This window comes from Durio zibethinus, chromosome 5 (genome assembly GCF_047325235.1).
Source record: "Durio zibethinus cultivar Kanyao isolate XHJ-2024 chromosome 5, ASM4732523v1, whole genome shotgun sequence".
Taxonomy (NCBI): domain Eukaryota; kingdom Viridiplantae; phylum Streptophyta; class Magnoliopsida; order Malvales; family Malvaceae; genus Durio; species Durio zibethinus.
Window position 1 is genome coordinate 34,721,778 of NC_143166.1, and position 24,108 is coordinate 34,745,885.

General features: G+C 33.6%; 3 protein-coding genes and 2 pseudogenes across 9 annotated transcripts; 3 read left to right on the top strand and 2 right to left on the bottom strand.

Annotated features, from left to right (window-relative positions):
- Nucleotides 1–835: 835 nt before the first annotated feature.
- Nucleotides 836–5,977, top strand: EDA14 (embryo sac development arrest 14). The gene is made up of 9 exons (XM_022870889.2): nt 836–1,016; nt 1,280–1,419; nt 1,542–1,632; nt 1,795–1,886; nt 1,991–2,084; nt 2,205–2,284; nt 4,693–4,776; nt 5,366–5,465; nt 5,563–5,977. The coding sequence occupies exons 2-9, from the start codon at nt 1,364–1,366 to the stop codon at nt 5,653–5,655; spliced, it is 690 nt and encodes a 229-aa protein (XP_022726624.1). The 5' UTR covers nt 836–1,016; nt 1,280–1,363; the 3' UTR covers nt 5,656–5,977.
- Nucleotides 5,978–7,664: 1,687 nt separating this feature from the next.
- Nucleotides 7,665–13,043, top strand: LOC111282674 (uncharacterized). Of its 7 annotated transcripts, XM_022870870.2 has the most exons (16): nt 7,665–7,953; nt 9,040–9,159; nt 9,719–9,778; nt 9,886–9,987; nt 10,105–10,188; nt 10,269–10,387; nt 10,477–10,578; nt 10,845–11,027; nt 11,210–11,276; nt 11,761–11,814; nt 11,888–11,977; nt 12,248–12,307; nt 12,389–12,427; nt 12,520–12,618; nt 12,725–12,764; nt 12,871–13,043. In XM_022870870.2, the coding sequence occupies exons 1-15, from the start codon at nt 7,936–7,938 to the stop codon at nt 12,761–12,763; spliced, it is 1,236 nt and encodes a 411-aa protein (XP_022726605.2). In that variant the 5' UTR covers nt 7,665–7,935; the 3' UTR covers nt 12,764; nt 12,871–13,043. The 7 variants fall into 7 exon arrangements, 6 of the variants coding, with proteins under 6 accessions (XP_022726605.2, XP_022726604.2, XP_089617514.1 ...); XM_022870869.2 differs by lacking the exon at nt 12,871–13,043 and having other exon boundaries at nt 12,725–12,864; XR_016342435.1 differs by having other exon boundaries at nt 7,670–7,953; nt 12,520–12,764; nt 12,871–13,040.
- Nucleotides 13,044–15,040: 1,997 nt separating this feature from the next.
- Nucleotides 15,041–16,960, bottom strand: LOC149518987 (F-box/kelch-repeat protein At1g57790-like; annotated as a pseudogene).
- Nucleotides 16,961–18,369: 1,409 nt separating this feature from the next.
- On the top strand, nt 18,370–20,863 carry LOC111281731 (uncharacterized; annotated as a pseudogene).
- Nucleotides 20,864–21,182: 319 nt separating this feature from the next.
- LOC111282841 (F-box/kelch-repeat protein At1g57790-like) lies at nt 21,183–22,891 on the bottom strand. Its single transcript, XM_022871101.2, has one exon. It carries the CDS (start codon nt 22,376–22,378, stop codon nt 21,278–21,280), a length of 1,101 nt encoding a protein of 366 aa, XP_022726836.1. The 5' UTR covers nt 22,379–22,891; the 3' UTR covers nt 21,183–21,277.
- Between the last annotated feature and the right edge of the window lie 1,217 nt (nt 22,892–24,108).

Genomic DNA, 24,108 nt, shown 5'->3' on the forward strand with positions numbered 1-24,108 from the left:
GAGTTTTAAGCTTTAATTTTCAAATTGAGTTCAAGCTTGAGTATCTTATTGTATTGGTTAAGTTTAATTACATTTTTATAAGAACTATATCAAATTTAAATTTTTAGAAGATCCTTTAAATATTCAAGGAACAGTTTTTATTTATATAGTGTTCAAATAACTGAAATTTATATACCAAGAGAAACTTTTATAAATATGTATATGTAAACTTGACATTACATTAAAATTATTACACACATTTGGATGGATAAGTGGGGAGGCTCAAGTATAAATAAGGGCCTTTCCCTTCATTGGTAAGAAGTTAGAAGCAACAAGATGAGCAACTTGGGGATAGACATAGGAATCATTGTAAGGACATAGAGCAATGAGCAATTGTACGTAGCATCTAATAAATAGAAATACAATTGCTTTAGCTCTCTTACCTAGCTTTCGCCAAGCTCCTAGGAAGCTAATAGAGTGCACAGCATAAGTGTTCGGCACAGAATCGAAAGAAAGGCTAACTTAGGCACATGGACCGTAGTTTATAGCTTAAGGCTGCATGTGTAGTTTCTAGCTTAAGGCTGCATGTGTGCTAGGTTTAAGCTCCTGACCTGTGAAAGGTGGTAGCAGAGTTAATTCTAATCAAAATTGGTATCTAAATAAATTTTGTTAATTAATAAATTCATTTAATGAAATTAAAATTTGTGTATAAATTCAATAAATCTTATAAAAATTGTTTAATATAAAATATATATAAATTAAAAAATTCATTTTTTGGGTTAAAATTTTTTTCTATATTATAGATATTTATTTATTTATTTATAATATTATATTTGTATATGGATGGTCAGCAATATATTGGCTTTGGGCTAAAGTCCATCCAAAGAAAGCGAAAACCAAAGCCCTCTTAACTCAGGACTCCTCTTGCGTGTGTATTGTTATTCTTCCTCTTTCTGTTGTGGCCGCCGCTGTATTAGGCTTTTCTGTTTATCCCTATTGATATCGTTGCCGGTCTTCGTAGCAGTCATTTACTTAAGGTATTCCTGTTCCTATTTCTGATTTTTGTGGGTTTCCCTCGCTATACCCAATGTTTCCGAATAAATGAAGCTCAACTCATAAGCTTCTTGGCGTTTTCTTTTTTGTTTTCCTTTTAATTTGAATTCAGTTGTTTAAGACTCTAGAAATTGGTGGGTGTGGCGTGTTTTAGGGTTAAATTCAGACTGTAATATGCCGGAATTTTGTTACAAAATCGCAGCTTTTCCGTTAATTTCTAGGGCTATTTTGATTTTGTACGTTTCAGTGGTTTGAAGCGAATATATAAGTTGCTCTGCGCGCAGCCGAACGGTGAAGTGCTGGTGATTGCTTCCCTTCCCTTTCTCCAAGAATGTCATCATTAAGGAATGCCATTAGCAGACGGGCTCACAAGGAACGAGCTCAACCGTGAGTGATAGCTTTTCCCTTCATTATGCCAACCATTCTAAATAGCTTTTCTGCTTTCATATTGATAGATGCCTCCTTATATTAACTGCTCTTATACTGATGGGTGCTTGTTTATGTATTAGGTCCTCGAGGAAAAAATTCGGGCTTCTCGAAAAACACAAGGATTATGTTGTTCGTGCGAAAGCATTCCACAAAAAGGAGGAGACTTTACGGGTAAGTTTATGCTTCTTTTCTTCCTGCTTTTGATTTTGTTATCACATTCGTTTTCTTGCTTCTTAGATTGTAATGAGACTGCTGGCTATAATTTCATTGGTTATTATGTAATGTAATTTTCTTCCATTTGCTTTATTCTCTTTTTGTCAATGTGCTCTACAGAGACTCAAGGAGAAAGCCGCATTCAGGAACCCAGATGAATTTTACTTTCAGATGATAAAAACAACAACTATGGATGGAGTTCATAAACCTGAGTAACATATGGCTCTCATGTTTTTACCGTTCTTTATTTGGGCTTGCAATCTAGAATGCTGTTTATTCAGCCTTCGTTCTTTTTCCGAATTCTTTATTTGTATAGGAATCAGGCTAACAAATACTCTCAAGAAGAACTCATGCTAATGAAGACCCAAGACATAGGATATATACTACAGAAATTGCAAAGTGAAAGGAAGGTAACTTGGATGATTTTATGACGATTTTTGGTTTATCAAGGGTTATATAATATTTCCTAAATGGTTTTGGTAATGAAACTATGTGCAACTAGTTATTAATATACTTTTATTCTGCTGCAGAAAATTGAGAAGCTAGCTGCCATGTTGCATTCTGTTGATAATTATCCATCCAACAGACATATTTACTATGCTGAAGACAGGTTTTATTTCTTAATATCACCTTTCCTTTTCGTGTCTTTGGTTGTTGGCTTCAATGAAAATTTTCAGCTGTTGCTGTACAAAGAGAAGATAACTATCAGTTAGTTACCTTTGACATGATTATTATTCTTTCTGAGTGCTACTTTCATGTTCTTCTTGAAGTGGTCTTGTTTTATGTCATAATGATCATACCCGTATTGCCTTTTTAGCATGCCTACTTTGAGAAGGCTGACACTGAGTGATGACCATTTAAGTAAAACAGATCATTTACTGTTAGTTTGGCCCCTTTGAAGTTCAACCCCCAAAAAGTATAACAACTTGTCTTACTGTTGTTGTTCTGCCACAATCTTTAAATAATATCCGTTATGACATTTGATGTTTAAGCTCTTTGAAACTTTGTAGTAACATTTATCAATTAATTTGTGAAACCAATGTATGTTTTACATAGAGTCAGAAAATGTGCATCCATGGTTGGCCAAAAAAAAAAAAAGAAATGTGCATCCATGGGAATTAGTTTTCTTTCACTTTAGGTTAATGAATACAAACATAACATCAGGAAAAAAATAAGTATGGCGTAGATTAGAATGTTACAACAGATGTCTGTACATTTGAGGAAACATGAGATTAAGAAGTGTAAAAAGCTAAAGGTGGGCTAGCACCTGTTGCGGACAAGAAAAGGAAAATAGATTGGAATCAGTTTGGAGAAAGAAAGTGGAGGACAAAAATCCCTGCATGAAGATCTGAGTAGTGAAGGATTCATGACTTGTGAAAGAGAGGATGGCCAAAGTGGACATTGGTGGAAATTATAAGAAGTCCAACTTTTACTGAGATTACTTAAAATATGATAAAAATATGATATTAAGGGCAATTATGATCCATATAGTTATCCCCACATTGTGGTAGAAAGGCTTAGTTGTTGTTGATGGTGTTTATAGACAAAGAAATGGGTGTATTTGAGTTTTGGTGTTTGTTGGTTTGATAGACAAACAAATAGATAGATGGATACATTATTCATTGCTAGTTATTTGGTACATCTTGGTTGTGGTATGGGTTAGAGAATGTGAGACTTAGGGTGTGCTTGGTAGAGTAGAAACGTGGAAAGATGGATAGCGAAGGGTGGAAAAGTAGAAAGAAAATGAATTTAGTGTATGCTTGGTAAGAAAGAAAAGTAAGAGGAAACAAAATAGAAGAGACGATCATTTTTCACATTCACAAATACAAATCATTCCAAATTGGAAAGAGAAGAGGAGAAAATGAGAGAGATGTGAGTAAGTATTGCATATGTACAAGACTATCCATCATATTTGATTTTTTCCTTTTCATCTTAATTTACAAAGGTTATAATAGTAAAATAATATAATATTCATTTTTTTTCCTTTCATTTTTCAACTGTACCAAGCAATGGATGGAAAGAAAATTAAATTTTCTTTCAAAATTTCCATCCTTCCGACCAAGCACACCCATGGAAAGAAAAAATATATTTTCTAAGTTTCCACTTTTCTTCTCTTCCTATATAACATCTTTCCATTTCTCTATCCACCTTACCAAGCAAAGCCTTAGTTCTTTGTGATACAAGCAGGACAGTCCTAATTGCTTATTGCTTATTATTTTAGGTTGTATTATGCTAGAAGGTATTATTTGGAAAAAATTTCGAGTGTTTTTCTATTACATAGATGTATTTTTTACGTACTACTGTATATATTTTAAAAACCCATAATTTCATTACTATAGGACTGTAGCAGTGAACATTATTTTGTAAAATATTTTTTCTTTTCTATTCTCCAAATAGTATGCCATGTATTTAGTACCAAGAAATTGATGTGCTGGCTGGCTATGTGATAAATATTTAAGGGAAATGTTGGGATTGAAATACAGCATGCGAGGTAGCCAACTTTGTAATTACTAGTTAGCCTGAACCCAGTTAATGCATGCAAGATTAACAATTCATGTCACCATCATGCAAAATTCAAAACCAGGCTTAACTCCATAGTTAACTAAATTGTCCCCATGTTTTATTTTTTTGCCTTATTATCTTGCCCTCTCACTTTTGGCCTTTGGGATTCTTCATTTTCTTTTAAAAATGTCACAACGCATCTCTGTATGGTAACATTAATTCTGTCGATACAGTTGAAACTGCTTGCTTTTGCTTTCAAGGATTAGCACAAATGCTCCAATTTTTCATTCATTGTTTGCTACATCTTGACATAGTTGTAGGGCTGGTAAAACTAGTTGAAATATGGATCTTGTGCCAATGATATAGGGCACTTTAGCATATGCTACACTGTGTCTCTTCACAAAGAAGGGGAAAAGAAAGACCCTCATATGAATCATTGTCAAGTTTATAGTTATTCATATTATCCATTGTTTTGAAATATAAAAAAGTTGTATTCATAAATGTTCTTTTTTATAGGGAAGAGGTGAGAGAATTACAATCACAATCTTCAGAAAGCAGAGCTACTCCCTCTTCTGATGATATCCCTGATCATATTAAAAGGTTAGTTAATTGACAATATTTTGCCAAATGTTTGGTAAATAACTGGATTGGCTATCTAATTATGTTCACTCATGAAGTCAGTTGTTTACTTTTTAAACTATACAATTGCTGAAGCTGCAATTATGCGGAAATTGGAAAGGGGTTTCATTAAAGCAGTTGCTCTTGATTATTTTGATTTGTTGAATTTGACAAATGATGTGCTTTTTACTTTTGGACCAAACAATCTGTAATAAAGTCATATTTGGAACATTATTGGAAGATATTTATGAAGTTTTACATGAAAATTCTTCATCTCATTCTACTAAAGTGATGTCACAAAGATGGGATTGTTATGGGCTATTTTCACAGCTACATTGCTGAAAAGTATTGATTGCAAAATTGCTTCTCTACGCAGGTAAGTGAATTAGTCATCTTGCCTTTTTTTTTTGCCCAAAAAAATAGTCATCTTGGGCTGTATAAGTTGCTGGTGGACTGAATATTTTAAAACTGGCTGCACTTAGGAGAGATAAAGTACGCAAAGTGGTCTGGAAGGCATGATTTCACGCCCATACATACTAATCTTTATACTTTTTTTGTTCTTTACATATAGGAAGACAGCTACTTCATACAGGGAATTAGAGGCCAGGAAAAATAGAGTGAATCAGCTAGAGAAACTATATATGGATATGTCATTGAAGAAGGAATTACAGGTATTGGCATTTTAAGCAAAATTTTTACTATACTATGGGCAATGCATTGAAATTCATTTAAATTTTCAAGTTAAACATTGCATTCATTAATGGACAGAAAAAGGGTCGGAAGCGCAAACTCCGTGAAGATGAGCTAAAATGTCCAACGTCCAAGCCAGTGTATAAATGGCGATCAGAAAGAAAGAGGTGACAAGGTGTTCATAGCTCGTGAGATTGAAGTTTTTGTTTGTGGCAACTGATTTGAGGAGCTTCATCATGTCTGTGAGAGATTAAAGCCTCGGATATTGAGACAGCAAGCTAGAAAGAGTTGATGACAAGTTTTACTTTATTGAGATTTTCTGTTGGGCTTACATACGACTTCAATTATAATTTATCAGAATTGTAGTATATAGGGAGCTCTTCCCTCATTCATATGGAGTGGTTTTTGATAAATTGATTTAAGTGAATTGCATTTTAGGCTGTTACATTCTTAATATTGTGCTATTAGCTTTATTAATTTGACATTATCTTCACCTTCGTTTTATTTTTCATTTTCCATATGAAAAACAAAATTTTTTTTTTTTTTCTTATTCAATTAATGCTCAATGAATGCATAATATTATAAATTTTCAAAATTTAATTTGAATCCAAATTAAACTTAATAAGAAATCAAATTGAATTGATTAAAATTAAATTTTATTAATTCGATTTGATTTAATTTATCGGTTTTTAAAAATTATTTGTTTTAATTTTTTAATATTATTTTAAATATATTTAAATAGATGTAGAAATAAAATAATTATTTTATATTTAAATATATTTAAACTGCATGCTTTGTGCAGTTTCGGTATCCACTACCATGAACTTGTGAAAACTGAAGGACAATTTAACAAAATCAGAACAAACAAATGAATAAAACACCATACATGAGAGTATATGATGATTTTTTTTAGGTTTATTGTGTACCGCCTACCAGTGTTCTTCTCGCGGCACACGGCGTATACGCAATACGCTTGGTTTTTGCCTGACTCATATATTCGGTTTACATGGATGAACAAGGGGATGAAAGCAAAAGAATATAGGAGGAGCTGTTGAAGATATATATCGAAGGAAAAAAGTGGAGAGGATGCGAGCTACGGTGATTTCACATGATTCCAAGGCTCACTTACGCACACCCAAATGCGAGTAGTAGGGATCTTTGCATGGGTTTGAACACCTTGTCGAGGTTGCGCTTCAAGCCTTGGCACAGCAAGTTGTATAACCACAATTTGATTTTGATTACAAGGTCAGGTCACTATATATTTGTGCTTTTCATATACAGATTGCATATGCTTGCATGCATAAAATGATTTGCTATTTATTGCACTATTATATATGTACATATATAGGAAATTAATCATGTTTCGTAGCTTCATGCTCTGGTTTAACTTTAAATATATATATTGAGCATAAAAAAGTATACTGATGACCCCTCTCCTTAATTATTAGATTTTGACATTTAACAAAGACATTCTTGTTTGTGTATAATACAATGCATGAGATGAACAAATCAAAACTTTACACAAAAAAATGAAATGTCTTTTGAATTATTTGGAACTTTGGAAAATAATAATAAGTAAAAAATACATGAAAAGAAAACTTTCTTTCATGTCTTCTATTACTTCAAAATAAGGTTCAGTTACCATTGATGATATTTGAAATCTCAGATAAAATGATGTTGGAAGAAAATATTCTCCTTTTTATATCTAAGAATTTCACATTTAATAGTAAAAAAAATTGACTTAAATCCAAAGTATCCTTCCCCATGTCTTGTTATTGGGGACATTCGATTTTTATTATTAATTTTATTAAATATTAAACTTAGGAGTTAAGGGATACCATCATACCAAATTGAGAAATCATGCCATGTTTGTTTTATTTTAGTATTAAAAAATATAAAAATAGATAATTTATTTATGGTAACCCATTGTTTTATTAAAAAATATTATTTTAAAACCAAGAACATTAGTTGCGTGCAACTGGCAGACCATGTTACCAGTTTACCACTCCTCTTCTACGACATCCTTAAAAAAGTCAAACGAACATGGACCCAGTATGACACGTGGCGAACTGATAACAGCAAATACGTGGTGTATTTTGTACTCGAATACTACTTTCTTTCTACTATTCCCACGTTCTTACAAAATCCCGTCGATGTCGGGGCGTGCGTACCTTTTTGCAAACAGCCTTTAAATGCTTTCCTGTAATCTACTTCTCTCTCTCCGTCAAAATTTTTTGAGAAATTTGAGTTTTGGCTTTGTCATTACGACATCGTTTCCTGGGATTGCAGAAGTTGACTACTTTAGACTTGCACTCTTCTTTTTCGCATATTCTCTCTTTTTCATTCTTTGCTTTTCTCTGTAGTCTTTCTTATGCTGTAAATTATCGCAAAAAAGATAACTTTTTTAGTTTGGGCATCTCTCTATCTGGGTTTTGGATTTTTCATGCAAAGATGAAGTCTTTTATTTGTGTAAGTTTCTTCAAAACTCTCTGTTTCAATCATTTATGGGTTTGGAAGTTTCTTTTTCGTGATTGTCTGCTTCAATTCTGCTTTTTTTTTTTTTGTTTTGGTTTTGTGTTTTCAGGCCTTTTGCTTTTTGAAAAATGGCAGAAAATAATGTAATTGATGGTGGAGAATGTGGAATGATGATTGTTTTTGCTTTACTTGTGATTATAATTTGAGAGATTAGAGCTTTAAAAAGTGGGAAGGATTATTTATTGGTCTTTAAGTAACTGTATCCATCTTGATTACTTTCTTTAGCTCTTGTTCGGTTGCTAAGAATGGGAAGAGCTATAGTATAATTCACAGCAGTGTTACTTGAACTTTTGTTTTGTAAGTGAGAGAAGCCTATTTGGTTTGTTTTTGTAAGTGAGAGAAGCCTATTTGGTTTGTTTCATAATTAAAAAAAGTTAAGTTATAATTTCTTGGTTGATTTTCCATCCTGGTGCTTTAGCTATGACAAAAGTAAGTGGTGAATCTTCTGCTTGATCGAGTTTATTTAGTCTGGTATGGAATTTTCAGTGAACTTTTGTAATCTGCAGTTTGATTGAAGGGAAAATTGAGGGAAATAGAAGGATATTGAATTTTGAATATTTTAATGTGTTTTTTTGTTTTTTTTACTGTTATACTAACTAAAACTGACTGCAATTCTAATTTGAATGAAAATATTTGCTTCAGTTTGTCAGTTTTTTATTTGGATTGCATTGTTTTTGACAAAGATGTTTGAATGATTTGACCTTGACCTTTTGACTTGCCTGAATTTCAGTTGGTCTCCATTGCCCCTTCTTTTATGTTTTCACGTTTTGATCCATGGTGATTGATGAGTTATTTCTTAGTTAGACAAATTTAATTGATGCTTGTCGACCCAGTGACCATATGTCAGACACTTCGAAAATGTATCATAAAATTCGCAGGCAACTCCTGTTAGGGCCTTCTTTCTGATTCTCCTCCATTATTTTTTTTTATTCTTTGCTGTTCTATTCCAAATTCTAATCTATATCTCGATATGAAATGCGATTGTAACTTCTTCTGCTTGAATGTTCCGTTATGTTGCAGGCTTCTGTAGTGTCGGATCCAAAAAGCAGGTCATGCCTCTGCAGTCTCTTTATTGTAGCATCTTTGATTTGTGGTGCTTACTTAATTAGTAGTGCATTCATAACTAAGGAATACAAAGATGTATGTATTTCTGCTTTTGTAATTTTTTGTTCAAATCTAATTCTTTTTCTTTTGGTGAGGTCGAATGCTATGGCGTTGAGTCATTTTTTTTCATGAATTTTGATTTGTGAAAATGTTCCTTATCTCAGAATTTGGAACATGTTGCTCAAGGCATGTGAAAAGTGGTTAAAGCTGAAATGGGATTCTTAAAACACTGTCAACTTTTGGAACAGTGTTATGAAATTCAAGTTCTGCTCCCACTTGTCGATGCATGAAAGTGCAGTTTCAGATTGGTTGGCAGATTATTTTTTAAAAAAGCTATAAAAACTTACCACAGTTGTGAAAACATGTTGAATTTAACTGATAATCACCCAAAAGGAGACCAAATAGAGACGTGTGGCTCTAATCACACAACCATTTGTTGAACAAAAACATCTAAGTTCTCTGCTGATTTTGCCAAACCTTTATTTTGCTTTCGAACTTAAATGTGACCTCAACTTTTCATGGATATCTTTTCTTGGAACACCATGGCTGAAAGGGTTTTCTTCTGAGATCATCTATCTGTAAATCATGTATACAGAGACTATCAAGATGGGAGGTGATTAATATGCTTCAGAATTCAAGATCTAATATTTGCAAGGTTGGTCTTCTTTAGAAGAAAGAATGTTGTCTTTAGAATAGCATATCAAGTCTTTTGAAATGTTTTGTGATACATGATCTCTGTAAATCTTTTTGTTTCACATATAGATTCGATGCAGGCCTCCTGGAAGTGAGGCATTACCTCAAGGAATTGTGGTCAAAACATCAAACTTGGAAATGCGACCTTTATGGAGTGACAGTGCAAAAAATGTACTGTTGAAATACTTTGCTTTGAAAATTTTCTAGACTAAGACACGCATAAACGCTTTCTTGTGCTACTTGGTTGATCTTATTTGATTGTCTCTTATGCTTATATTGCAATTTCAGGGCAATCCAGAGCCATCTTCAAACTTGTTAGCCATTGCCGTTGGAATTAAGCAAAAGGAAATTGTGGATCGAATTGTTAAAAAGGTACCTTAACTCCTCAAATGCCTTTCTTATCTAACTATTATTTATTATATTTAAGCTCAATAATGAACATTAATGCGCAGTTTCCTAGAAGAGATTTTGTTGTGATGCTTTTCCACTATGATGGTATTGTGGATGAATGGAGAGATTTGGAATGGAGTGATCGTGCCATACATGTGTCTGCAGTGAATCAAACAAAATGGTAATTTTGTTTTCTCCAAAATGTTTATCTTCCTTGTTCACAACTGGTGCCCCTGCATGCTAATCAGCTGCTAAGATATGTCGTTGTAGGTGGTTTGCCAAACGTTTCTTGCATCCTGATATAGTTGCTGAATACAAGTATATATTCCTCTGGGATGAGGACCTTGGAGTAGATAACTTTGATCCAAGGCGGTAGGTATATTCTACATTTATGTGAAGAAGATTTGATATTCCTTAAGTTGTTCATGTCAAACTCACTTTTGCTTGGTCTGTAACCATGTCGGAATACACAATTATGCTTGCATACACACACACATACCTTTATTTCTAACGATTAGTTTTGAACATAAAATTTAAGAAACTATACGTCCCTGTTCATTTTTACCCTCATTTTTTCACACAGTTGATAGAACTGAAATTTAGATTTGGAGCTTAAATCATAGCAAAAACTTTTGTAGATATTTGTCTATTATTGAAGATGAGGGACTGGAGATATCACAACCAGCACTTGATCCTTCTAGGTCAGAGGTGCATCATCAAATCACAGCACGCAGAAGGAATTCAAGATTGCACAGGAGGATATACAAGTTTAAAGGCAGTGGAAGGTGTGATGCCCGCAGCACTGCTCCTCCATGTATAGGGTAAACTAGTACTAACTTCACATCTCTTGTATGCTATCTTTAAAATTCAATTCCTTTCTTATTGTGATGACCGATTTTATTTTTGAATAAATGCTTCAATTATTTGAAAAAGGGGAAATAAGCTATGACCAGGCAGAAGATTTGTTGTTATTCTTAGGCGGTTAATAAGATATGTTTTGCAGTTGGGTGGAAATGATGGCCCCTGTATTCTCAAGAGCTGCCTGGCGCTGCGCATGGTATATGATTCAGGTACGAAGTATTTTTGTAAGCACTCAGCCATATTGGTTGCACAATGACTGAGTATTTGACAACATAATGCACATTTGTTTTGGCCATCTTTATTGAACTGAGTGCCCTAACAAGATTTTGAACTTTGTGGTTAATTAGCAACGTAATGCCAAGGCATTCTGCTAATAAGATCCAGTTACCGTGTTTTCTTCTTTATCTAACTTATTTCTATTAGCTGAAAGTATTCAAATATCATTACTTCATAGATACTACTTGTGTACCAAATTTGCACCATTTGTTTTATCTTCCATAAGATGATTTTTAGGGGAAAAAAGAAAGGCCATGTAAAGAAATCGTGTGTATACTTTGGGAAATTTTAAACTAAAAATCAAATACAAGCTGCTTGTAGCTTTGGCTATCTTATATGATCTCAATCTGGCTTTTTCTTGTCTGCATTGCATCTAACTTTATAGTAACTATTCCGTAATATTCCTTTGCCCTACAGAATGATTTGATCCATGCTTGGGGCCTCGATATGCAGCTTGGTTATTGTGCACAAGTAACTATTCAAACCATATAACATCCTTTTCTGATTCTCATGGGCATTCCAGTGATATTTGACTCTCATTCAGGGTGATCGTATGAAAAATGTTGGTGTGGTTGATGCTCAGTACGTAGTTCATTTGGGTCTTCCTACACTTGGCGCTATGGCTGAAAACGAGGCAAGTATTCATCAAACCCATGTAAATGGAAGGGTCTTAGGTTTAGGCAGAAACTCTACAAGGTTCTTTTGGTTGTTCCTGCTTCTGTTGGTATCATGTTGCACCGCATTATCTTGTGTTAGAATTTGACTTATTAAAGAGACATTATATTATGATAATGACTAGAATATGAAATTTGTACTCCGGATATACAAAGCTGTCTCAATTTTAATCAAGCATGTCAAATCCACTCCTAATCTCTGACTGGCTTTTGTCTTCTTGGTGATGCAGTTAAATTCTATGCAAGTTAATATTATTCAGAGAGAGCGCTTATCTAAACCGGAAGCATTGGTATGTTTTCGAACCTGAATTTGCCTAACACAAGAGCCTTTTAGTGATTTACAAAACTGTTCATTTTCTTTGAAATTGCAGGCACCATCTGAATCGCATAAAGTTGACAACAGACCTGAAGTAAGGCCACTTAGACATAAATTGCTTTCTCTTATAGTTCAGTGCATATATATGGAACCATTCTTTAGGTATAAATTATAACATGCTTGCAGGTGAGAAGACAGTCCTTCATTGAAATGCAAATGTTCCGTAAAAGATGGGAAAATGCTGCCAAGGAGGACAAATGTTGGGTTGATCCATACCAACAATCAGTTAACAAAAGCACTCACTAATTTATTTATTGGTAGTTTGTCAATACTCAGTCCCTTTCATACACATCCAAGTAACTTGAAACATCTATGTCATTTTTTCTTCAAGGTGAAGGGTTGTGAATTTGTGAGAGACAAAGACAACTGAGGTCAGTAAACATAAAGCTTCACATGTGAAATATCACTGACATTGGAACCATAGCAACCAAAGGAGCAAGTTAAAGAGCTTTTTTTTTTCTTTGTTTTTTTTTTCAGGGCTCCGTTGAGATTTTTGTTTTTTATTTTTCAATGTGTAATAGATCATTGATGGTTGTAATCTTGGTTTTGGTTGTTATTCATTATTATTCATTTAATGACAATAACAAAATGTTATCATTCTATTATTCATAATAATTAATTTATTAATATAATAAATAAAAAATATATTTGACAAGATTATCATTTGAGAGTTTAAAATTTTTAAAATTTAATGATATATAGAAAAATAATTTTAACATTCAAGGTGATTAGAGTTTTATCAAGTTAAATAGCTATTTCAATTATCCACACTGCACTGACAACTAATTATTTTATACAGCACCGACTACTTTTTTGGATTAGAGCTAAATGTACTTTTTCGGATGAGTTTAGGGATGCTGGTTACTCTTTAGTAGACATGCGTAAAAGATTTATGGTTACTCTTTAGTAGATACATGTAAAGATTTATGATTACTCTTTAGTAGATGTGTGTGAAGATTTAGAGATAGTAATGAATGGTACTAAATGCTTAAAATTTAGAGATGATAATGCATTGAAATAGATACTTAAACTTGAAAAAATTGTTATATAAAATTTTAAAAAATATATGTAGTAATTTGTTCAGATGATATTAAATTTAAATTGATTTTATATTTAAAAAGAGTTATTCATGAATTTCAAATCAATTTGTTCACTTCAAAACGTGATTAATTTTAATTTTTGAATTTGACTCATTAAAAATTTTTTTGTAGACATATGTAAATACTATATCCTTCCATATGTCAAATATACATGTAAATTCAGGAAGCTATTGTTACATTTAGATAGGTATGCTGAATCCCCTTATAAGAGGCTCAATCCATATAAACTTGTAAATTAGCTGGATTTTGGGACGAGAAAGAGAAAAATATGCATAAAGAGGCATGACTTTTTTGCTTTCGCTCTTGTTTCCCCCATTGCTGGAGTAGTACTTAACAAGCATCCACGATCAGGATCTACAATCTGCTCGACCCACTGCTTCTTCGAGAAATCAAAACATTTTGTCACGCTTAGTCATTCGACATGGAAAATCAGCGAAAGCAATTAATTCGACCCGAAGCATGAAATCAGAATAGACCTGTGGCAGGATTTTGCGAGTAATATCCATTTCTGACTAGCAACGTTTAAGGCACCCAGTTCTCCTTTTATCGAAAATACAGTAAAAGGATCCAGCCAAATACGTCGCATGAATTGGGCTAGAAAAAGATTCATCTAAATCATCTGCCGCAAACTTCAGAGTCTTTTAAGTCTGATACCAGGGCGACATGTGCTGATCTGCATACTTTGATCCTTACAATGTCTATACAAATAAAAAACAAGACAGTCTGAAGACATTGAAGTAAAAAACAATGCGGCAACAATGAATGATGTCGAGATAGGATAATCAATTTCCAACTTGGGCAGTTCAATAACCTCGTTAGCAAAAGGGGAATACAAGAAAAAGCTGAAGCAACGAGAAACAACATGCTCAGGTTTTTTAAGAAAAAGCATCCAACCATATCTACTAGTTTGAAAAATAACCCGTCAAAAATAGCTCTTTCTTCCCCCTTATCGACGTCTTCCACCGTATAAGGTTTATTGAGAGCAGTGTCGAATAACTCATAATGACTATAGATTCGGCCTGATTTCGTCTCCTTGTGAAACCCACTATCCATGGAACTTGATCGATGGGCGGAATTCCATGTTGGGATACCCGCAGCCAACTCTTGTAAACTGAACGCACCCGGATTCTGTCTGACCAATAAAGTTTCCCAATTATGTGCCCAACAATATCGCTAGGAAGGTTGGACCAATCTCTTTTGTGTTTTTTTTTTTTTTTTCATAAACATACTTGCCTCTCCCTTTTGTCTCACAGCAACCACCTTTTCCTCTACTACTTCTATGTTTCATTGGATTTAATAATTCAATCATTGTGATATTAGAGGTAGGTTGGTTTTATAATTAGTATTTTAGTATTTTAGTTGGGTTAGGGTTTTTCTCCTCTTTTACCCAATCTCGAATTCGTAGGCCCACTCAACGAGGGATCGTGTGATTTGAGACCTTAGATTTCATGCAATCAATCTCATTCCTTTAAAAAGTATTTTACATAATCACTGCTACTTTGTGGAATTTTACTTAATAATTATTATGGGTATCTCCTCTTTTTTAATCTATCTTTGTAGAATTTTACACGTCTTTTCTATTATTTAATATAAAATTTAAGTAGAGATTCATGTTTTGATATTAATTCAAAATATGATCATATTTCATGATTTTCATTTTATTATAGCCTTCTAAATATTTATACACTTTTTTGTTGTTTTTTTTTTTTTTTTTTTTCTTTGTTGCTTTAAACATGTTGAAGTCTCTTTCAATGGCAAGTCATTTTACATTTAATAAACTTATTCAAATGATATTAATTTCGAACGAATTTCATATTCAAAAAGAGTTATTCATGAATTTTAAATCAATATTGTTCATTGCCAAACATGACTAATATTAATTTTTTAATTTGATTCTTGTAGACATATGTAAATATGTATATCCTATACATGTAAATAGACATGCTAAATTTAACTAGCTATGCTGAATTAAGTCAGCTTTTCTCCAAACACCCCTTGTAGGAGGCTCTATCCATATAAATTGCAACTTGTAAATTAGCTGGATCTTGTAAATTTGCCGGAGTTTGAGAGGAGAAATAGAAAAATATATGTAAAGATCAAGTTTCTCACTCGTTTCCCCATTGCTGGAGCTGTGCTTAATAAGCATCTAAGATTAGGATCTACAATCTGCGTACTCGGTTGCTCAACCCATTGCTTTTCCGAGAAATCGAACTTTAACAGTTTTTCACGCGTAGGCATCCGACATGGAAAATCAGGAAGGGCAATTAATTCGACCCGAAGCATGAAATCTAAATCAGAATAGATCTGTGGCCAGGATTTTGCGAGTATTGTCCATTTCTGACTAGCAACATTGAAGGCACCCAGTTATCCTTTATGGAAAATGCAATAAAAGGATCCTGCTAAATGTGTCGCATTAATTGGGCTAGAAAAAGATTCATCTAAATCAGCTGCTTCAGAGTCTTCCAAGTCTGATCACCAGGGCGACATATGCTGATCTGCATACTTCGATCCTTATAATGTCTCTGTAAAAAACAAGACAATCTGAAGACGTTGAAGTAAAAAATAATGCGGTGACAATGAATGATTTCGAGATAGGATAATCTATTTCCAACGTGGGCAGTTCAATAACCTCGTTAGTAAAAGGGGAATACAAGAAAAAGCAGAAGCAACGAGAAACGACATGCTCAGGTTTTTTAAGAAGAAGCATCCAACCATATCTACAAGTTTGAAAAGTAGCATCGTAAAAAATAGCTCTATCTTCCCCCTTATAGGCGTCCTCCACCGTATAAGGTTTATTGAGAGCGGTGTCGAATAACTTACAACGACTATAGATTCGGCCATCCCGATTTCGCCTCCATGTGAAACCCACTATCCATGGAACTTGATCGATGGGAGGAATTCCATGTTGGGATACCTGCAGCCAACTCTTGCAAACTGAACGCACTCGGATTCTGTCTGACCAATAAAGTTTACCGATTATGCGCCCAACGATATCGCTGGGAAGATTGGACCAATCCCAACTGTGTTTTTTTTTCATAAACATACTTGCCTCTCCTTTTTGTCTCACAGCAACCACCCTTTCCTCTACTTCTTCTATGTTTCCTTGGATTTAATAACACAATCACGGTGATCTTAGTGTTAGGTTGTTTTTATAAGTAGTATTATATTTTGGCAGGTTCAGGGTTTTTCTCCATTTTTTTATCCTATCCCGAGTTATTAGTCCCACTTGATGAAGGATAGTGTGATTTGAGACCTTAACCTTCATCCAATCTCCTTAAAAAGTATTTTACATAATCACTGCTTCTTTGGAAAATATTTTCTTGATTATTGTGGGTATCTTTGTAGAATTTTAAAAAGGTTGTGTTTGTTTAGTGGATTTTCTCTTTTCCTTTTTTTTCGGTTACGTCCCTCTATTGGGTTCTTAATGTGTTAAGGACCAGGGCCTAAAACTCATCAACAGGGCTATTAATCATTGGGCCCAAGGGCTGTTGTCACTTTAAACTTTTCAATTAGATATCCATTTGAGAGTTGATGAAACATTAGGGTACCGTATGCATGGCTCCCTTCTTTCATTTTTCTGACTAATTTGACATTTTGGAGCAAAAGTTAAAAAAAAAAAAAAAAACACACTAAAGCTAAGCCTTACTCCATGTCTGAAAACTGCCAAATGCCAATTGAAAGTTGAAAATACTATGGACAAAGTCAATTGCTTAAAAATGTTTTTACAATGGCAGGTAACACCGTTAAGAGAATTCGATTATTGCGAGTGGTCACGAGTATGATTGATGGCAGCATCACTGAGTCGGAACCAGACGCAGCATCTCCTTCTAAGCTTCTTTGTTTCTTCTTCCCTTCCCCATGCCTTGGCCTCCTGGGTGCTTCATCCTCACTTTCATTCTCATCATTCATGAAACTGTTTCCAGCAGCTAACTGATGGTGAGCCTTTTGTCCTTCTTGCTGATACGGTGATACCGTGTGTCTCATCATCCAACCCGCTCCTGGACCAACCATTTCTTGACCTCTATCCTGATCCGATTCTGCACTATGTCTGTCATTGGCTGGATCTTTTAAGGAGTTCTCTCTGCCAAAGAAAGATCAATGAGAGTTAAAAACTCATTCAGCCATTTCACCTCACAATTATTTGCACTCTGCTTATATCTGCAAGTTACAACGATCACTTGCTTGATTTGAACCTTCACATGGCATATTTCTCTCTCAATAGTCAATAGTATAAGTTTTAGTTTAATTTGTTGCATGGTAAACCAAAAAAGTCACTACATAAGAAATCTAATGGACTAGGAAAACGAGCATTAAAAGGAGCATCAGCTCCTCTCGTCTAAACTTAATACTTATGGAACTACATCGAGGATTTTTTCAGAGTCATTCTTCTGAGAATTCTAAAGCTGACTTTTAACTATATGCAAACATTTGCAATTATTTTGCTATATGTTTTAATCTGTGACCCTATTTGCTAAAAAAACAAGTAAAAAAAGGAATTAATAAAGTCATTTTTTATTAACACATTAATTTTGCACTATTAACTTTTCATGTTATGAAGAGAAGTGGATAATTTTTAAAATATAAATAGTTTTTTAAAATATATTACATCAAAAGTAAAAAAATCTTTTATTTATTTTTTGTTATTATTGTATTTTTTTTAATTTTTAAGTCATTTAATTGATTGAATTAGTATCCTTTCATTCATGATATGAAATTTGATCAGTTTATATGTATGATAAGATGTTTGATTTAACCAAAATTCCAAACCAATGAACATGGTATTTGTTTTACTCAGAGTGCTATACATTAGAAAAAAAAAAACAAAGAAAAATGTTTAAAAGGATATCTTGATGATTTAATTTTGAAACAAACATTAATGATCTTCGTTGTTCGCAGCTGGTGCCCCTGCATGCATATATGTCTTATCCATGCTAATCAGCTGCTAAGTTATGTTGTTGTAGGTGGCTTGCCAAACGTTTCTTGCATCCTGACATAGTTGCTGAATACAAGTATATATTCCTCTGGGATGAGGACCTTGGAGTAGATAACTTCGATCCAAGGCGGTACATATATTCTAAATTTATGTGAAGAAGATTTGATATTCCTTAAGTTTTTCATGTCAAACTCAGTTTTGCTTGGTCTGTAGCCATGTTGGAATACACAATTACACACACACACCTTTATTTCTAATGATTAGTTTCAAACATAAAATTTGAGAAACTATACATCCCTCTTCATTTTTACTCATTTTTTCACACAGTTGATACAACTGAAATTTAGATTTGGAGCTTAAATCATATAAAAAACTTTTGTAGATATTTGTCTATTATTGAAGATGAGGGACTGGAGATATCACAACCAGCACTTGACCCTCTTAAGTCAGAGGTGCATCATCAAATCATGGCACACCAAGGAATTCAAGATAGCACAGGTTAGTTGTGTAAGCCGGTGGAAAATCCTTTCAAGAACAAGTCTCCTGTTTCATTAAAAAGGCAAACTTAGCGGGGAAATTGTACTGACCAGGACTTCGTCAACCAGTGAGTAACTTTAATTTGTTAGTGAGAGTTCAAACCATTTTCCTTGTAAACTGAAATTCCCACTGATTAGAACATGCCATTTTGAAAATAAGAGGTATTGGTGCTTCAATAGATGGTAATTAGATGGACACGTCTCAGTAGTTGCAAAGTAGATTACGCTTTTTTGTAGGCAAGCAGTCAGAATCAAGAGCTAAACCGTTCCTTTTAACTGACAAAACTGTCCGGTGATTTCATCATAAACGAAGGTCAAGGTTGTATATTCGTGTATTTCTTAATGATGTTCTTTTATTCTTGCTAGTTATGTCATATTTCTTTTAATCTTGCTAGTTATGACACTTTCAATCCATCTTGTTTGAACAGGAGGATATACAAGTTTAAAGGCAGTGGAAGGTGTGATGCTTGCAGCACTGCTTCTCCATGTATAGGGTAAAATATTTCTAACTTCACATCTCTTGTATGCTATCTTTAAAATTCAATACCCTTCTTACTGCGATAACCGATTTTATTTTTGAATAAATGCTTCAATTATTTGAAAAAGGAGAAACAAGCTATGAGCAGGCAGAAGATTTGTTGTTATTCTTAGGCCGTTAACAAAATATGTTTTGCAGTTGGGTGGAAATGATGGCCCCAGTGTTCTCAAGAGCTGTCTGGCGCTGCGCATGGTATATGATCCAGGTACGAAGTATTTTTGTAAGTACCCAGCCATATTGGTTTCTCAATGACTGAGCATTTGACAACATAATGCACGTTTGTTTTGGCCATCTTTATTGAACTGCTTGTAGCTTTGGCTATCTTATATGATCTCAATTTGGCTTTTTCTTGTCTGCATTGCATCTATCTTTATAGTAACTGTTCCATAGTATTCCTTTGCCCTACAGAATGATTTGATCCATGCTTGGGGCCTCGATATGCAGCTTGGTTATTGTCCGCAAGTAACTTTCATCCTTTTCTGATTCTCATGGGCATTCCAGTGACACATGACTCTCATTCTCATGGTTGATGCTCAGTACGTAGTTCATTTGGGTCTTCCTACACTTGGCCCTATGGCTGAAAACGAGGCAAGTATTCATCAAACCCATGTAAATGGAAGGGTCTTAGGTCTAGGCAGAAACTCTACAGGGTTCTTTTGGTTGTTCCTGCTTTTTTTGGTATCATTTTGCACCACATTATCTTGTGTTAGAATTTTAGACATTATATTATGAAAATGACTACAATATGAAATTTGTAATCCGGGTATACAAAGTCGTTTCAATTTTAATCAAGCATGTCAAATTCACTGCTAATCTCTGACCATCTATCGTCTTCTAGGTGATGCAGTTAAATTCTACGCAAGTTAATCTTACTCAGAGAGAGCACTTATCTAAACCGGAGGCATTGGTATGCTTTCTGAACCTGAATTTGCCTAACACAATATCCTTTTAATAATTTACAAATCTGTTCATCTTCTTTGAAATTGCAGGCACCATCTGAATCGCATAAAGTTTACAACAAACCCGAAGTAAGGCCACTTAGACATAAATTGCTTTCTCTTATAGTTCAGTGCATATATATATGCAACCATTCTTTAGGTATAAATTATTACATGCTAGCAGGTGGGAAGACAGTCCTTCATGGAAATGCAAATGTTCCTTAAAAGATGGGAAAATGCTGTCAAGGAAGACAAACGTTGGGTTGATCCTTGCCAACAATCAGTTAACAAAAGCACTCACTAATTTATTTATTGGGGGCGCCCCTTTCATACACATCGAAGTAACTTGAAACATCCATATCATTTTTTTCTCCAAGGTGAAAGATTGTGAATTTGTGAGAGACGAAGACATCTGCGGTCAGTAAACTAAAGCTTCATATGTGAAATATCACTGACTTTGGAACCATAGCAATTAAAGGAGCTTTTTTTTTTGTTAGATCATTAAAAGCTGGTTCAAGTTTATGATTTTTTTTTGTTTGATCATTAACAGCTGATTCAAGTTTTTTATTAAGTATGATACTGCCTAGATACTTGAAACTTGACGGGACCGTTATATAGAATCTAAGTTCTTTGCTTTTTTTTTTCAAAATATATGCAATAAAACTTATTATGATGATATTAACTTCGAGTGAATTTCATATTCAAAAAGAGTTATGCATGAATTTTAAATGAATATTGTTTATTTCCAACCATGACTAATTTTAATTTTTGAATTTGATTCTTGTAGACATATGTAAATATGTATATCCTATACATGTAAATAGACATGTTACATTTAACTAGCTATGCTGAATTAAGTCAGCTTTTCTCCAAACAACCCTTGTAGGAGTCTCAATCCATATAAATTGCAACTTGTAAATTCGCTGGATCTTGTAAATTTGCTGGAGTTTGAGAGGAGAAGTAGAAAAATATGCGTAAAGATCAAGTTTCTCACTCGTTTCCCCCATTGCTGGAGCTGTGCTTAATAAGCATCTAAGATTAGGATCTACAATCTGCGTACTCGGTTGCTCAACCCATTGCTTTTCCGAGAAATCGAACTTTAACAGTTTTTCACGCGTAGGCATCCGACATGGAAAATCAGGAAGAGCAATTAATTCTATCCGAAGCATGAAATCTAAATCAGAATTGATCTGTGGCCAGGATTTTGCGAGTATTGTCCATTTCTGACTAGCAACATTGAAGGCACCCAGTTCTCCTTTATGGAAAATGCAATAAAAGGATCCAGCTAAATATGTCGCATTAATTGGTCTAGAAAAAGATTCATCTAAATCAGCTGCCGCAAACTTCAGAGTCTTCCAAGTCTGATCACCAGGGCGACATATGCTGATCTGCATACTTCGATCCTTATGATGTCTATGCAAATAAAAAACAAGACAATCTGAAGACGTTGAAGTCAAAAACAATGCGGTGACAATGAATGATTTCGAGATAGGATAATCTATTTCCAACGTGGGCAGTTCAATAACCTCGTTAGTGAAAGGGGAATACAAGAAAAAGCAGAAGCAACGAGAAAAAACACGCTCAGGGTTTTTAAGAAAAAGCATCCAACCATACCTACAAGTTTGAAAAATAGCTTCGTCAAAAATAGCTCTATCTTCCCCCTTATAGGCGTCCTCCACCGTATAAGGTTTATTGAGAGCGGTGTCGAGTAACTTACAACGACTATAGATGCGGCCATCCCGATTTCGGCTCCACGCGAAACCCACTATCCATGGAACTTGATCGATGGGAGGAATTCCATGTTGGGATACCTGCAGCCAACTCTTGCAAACTGAACGTACCCGGATTCTGTCTGACCAATAAAGTTTCCCGATTATGTGCCCAACAATATCGCTGGGAAGATTGGACCAATCTCTTCTGTGTTTTTTTTTCATAAACATACTTGCCTCTCCTTTTTGTCTTTCAGCAACCACCCTTTCCTCTATTTCTTCTATGTTTCCTTGGATTTAATAATTCAATGACGGTGGTCTTAGAGGTAGGTTGTTTTTATAAGTAGTCTTTTATTTTGGCAGGGTTAGGGTTTCTCTCCTTTTTATTAGTCCTACTGAATGAAGGATAGTGTGATTTGAGACCTTAACCTTCGTCCAACCAACCTCACTCCTTAAAAAGTATTTTACATAATCACTGCTTCTTCGTAGAATTTTTCTTGATTAGTATGGTATCTTTGTAGAATTTTACACGTCTTCTCTAGCTAAAAAGGTTGTGTTTTTTTAGTGGATTTTCTCTTTTCCCTTTTTTTCCTTTGATGTCCCTCTATTGGGTTCTTAATGTGTTACGATCAGAGCCTAAAACTCATCAACAGGGCTATTAATCATTGGGCTTAAGGGCTGTTGTCACTTTAAACTTTTCAATTAGATATCCATTTGAAAGTTGATGAAATATTAGGGTACTGTGTGCATGGCTCCCTTTTTTTGTAAAAAATTTTTCTCACTAATTCGACGTCTTGTAGCAAAAGTAAAAAAAAAAAAAAAAAAAAAACCCTAAAGTTAAGCCTTTCTCCATCTCTCCAAACAGCCAATTGCTAATTGAAAGTTGAAAAGATATATAGACATGCAAATTCAGTTAAAAATGTTCTACAATAGCAGGTAAGGCAGGTAACATGGTTAAGAGAATTTGATTGCGAATATTAAAAAAAATAAATAAAAGAAGAGAAATAATAAAAAAATTTTAGCTTTGAAGTGTGAATAACACTTTTTTAAAGATAATTCTGTCTTTAGGATATAACAAAACATCAAACTTTCTAATCAAAAGCAATAAAAATAGTTATATTAAAAGATTTATTTATAATGAATGAATAGACATTAATTTTTATTTTAGATAATTAAGACTTTTCGTATAATCATAACTTTTATGAATAACAGTATTTTTATTTTCAAATACTTATGACTATTTATCATGTAATAATTGTTTCTGTTCAAATATAATTATTTAAAATATGAATATAAAAATTAATTTTACTCATTAATAATTAAATTTTTTTATCCAATGTGGGTGCACCATATTTTAAACTAATAACAATTTTTCACTAGCTTGGAATGTTACTACTTAATTTTTACTTTTCATACAAATAAATATTATGAATACAAAAATGTATTTTTCAATTTGAACTTTTAATTCGTGTATATATCTTAGAATTCTGATAAAGTTGATGGTGTCCATAGATTAAACCTCAACTCTTAATATTAGAATTGAAGATATAACACACATAATACTTATTTATTCTTTTGTCAAATATTTATAATTGTTTTTAGCACTATTATAGTCATGTGCTTATCCTATTCATAAATATTTATAAAAGAGACCACAATTCTTCTTGTTAAAACGGCATCACTTTTATATTTATATAAGTAGAGTTTCTATTATGTCTCCATTGCTTTAGACATTTAAAACTCCATTAAGAGTATAAAAACTCATCATCCTCACGCAATGAATCACACTAATTTTTAAAATTTGAATAGATTTTACTGGTGTTTAATAGACACATAACAATAATTTGTTTTTACTCAAACTTTGTTATTAGAAGTTACTAATTTAAAGGTGGGTTATCATTATTGATGCCTACTAGTAAGGGTTTAAATCCACTATACTTGTAGTACTACTAACAAAATAT

Coding starts and splice junctions, on each gene's coding strand:
- EDA14 (XM_022870889.2), top strand. CDS start 1,364: ATGTCATCATTAAGGAATGCCATTAGCAGACGGGCTCACAAGGAACGA. Junction 1,420..1,541: donor CACAAGGAACGAGCTCAACC/GTGAGTGATAGC, acceptor TTTATGTATTAG/GTCCTCGAGGAAAAAATTCG. Junction 5,466..5,562: donor CATTGAAGAAGGAATTACAG/GTATTGGCATTT, acceptor ATTAATGGACAG/AAAAAGGGTCGGAAGCGCAA.
- LOC111282674 (XM_022870870.2), top strand. Junction 9,779..9,885: donor CAAGATCTAATATTTGCAAG/GTTGGTCTTCTT, acceptor TTTCACATATAG/ATTCGATGCAGGCCTCCTGG. Junction 12,308..12,388: donor TATCTAAACCGGAAGCATTG/GTATGTTTTCGA, acceptor TTGAAATTGCAG/GCACCATCTGAATCGCATAA.
- LOC111282841 (XM_022871101.2), bottom strand. CDS start 22,378: ATGTTTATGAAAAAAAAACACAGAAGAGATTGGTCCAATCTTCCCAGC.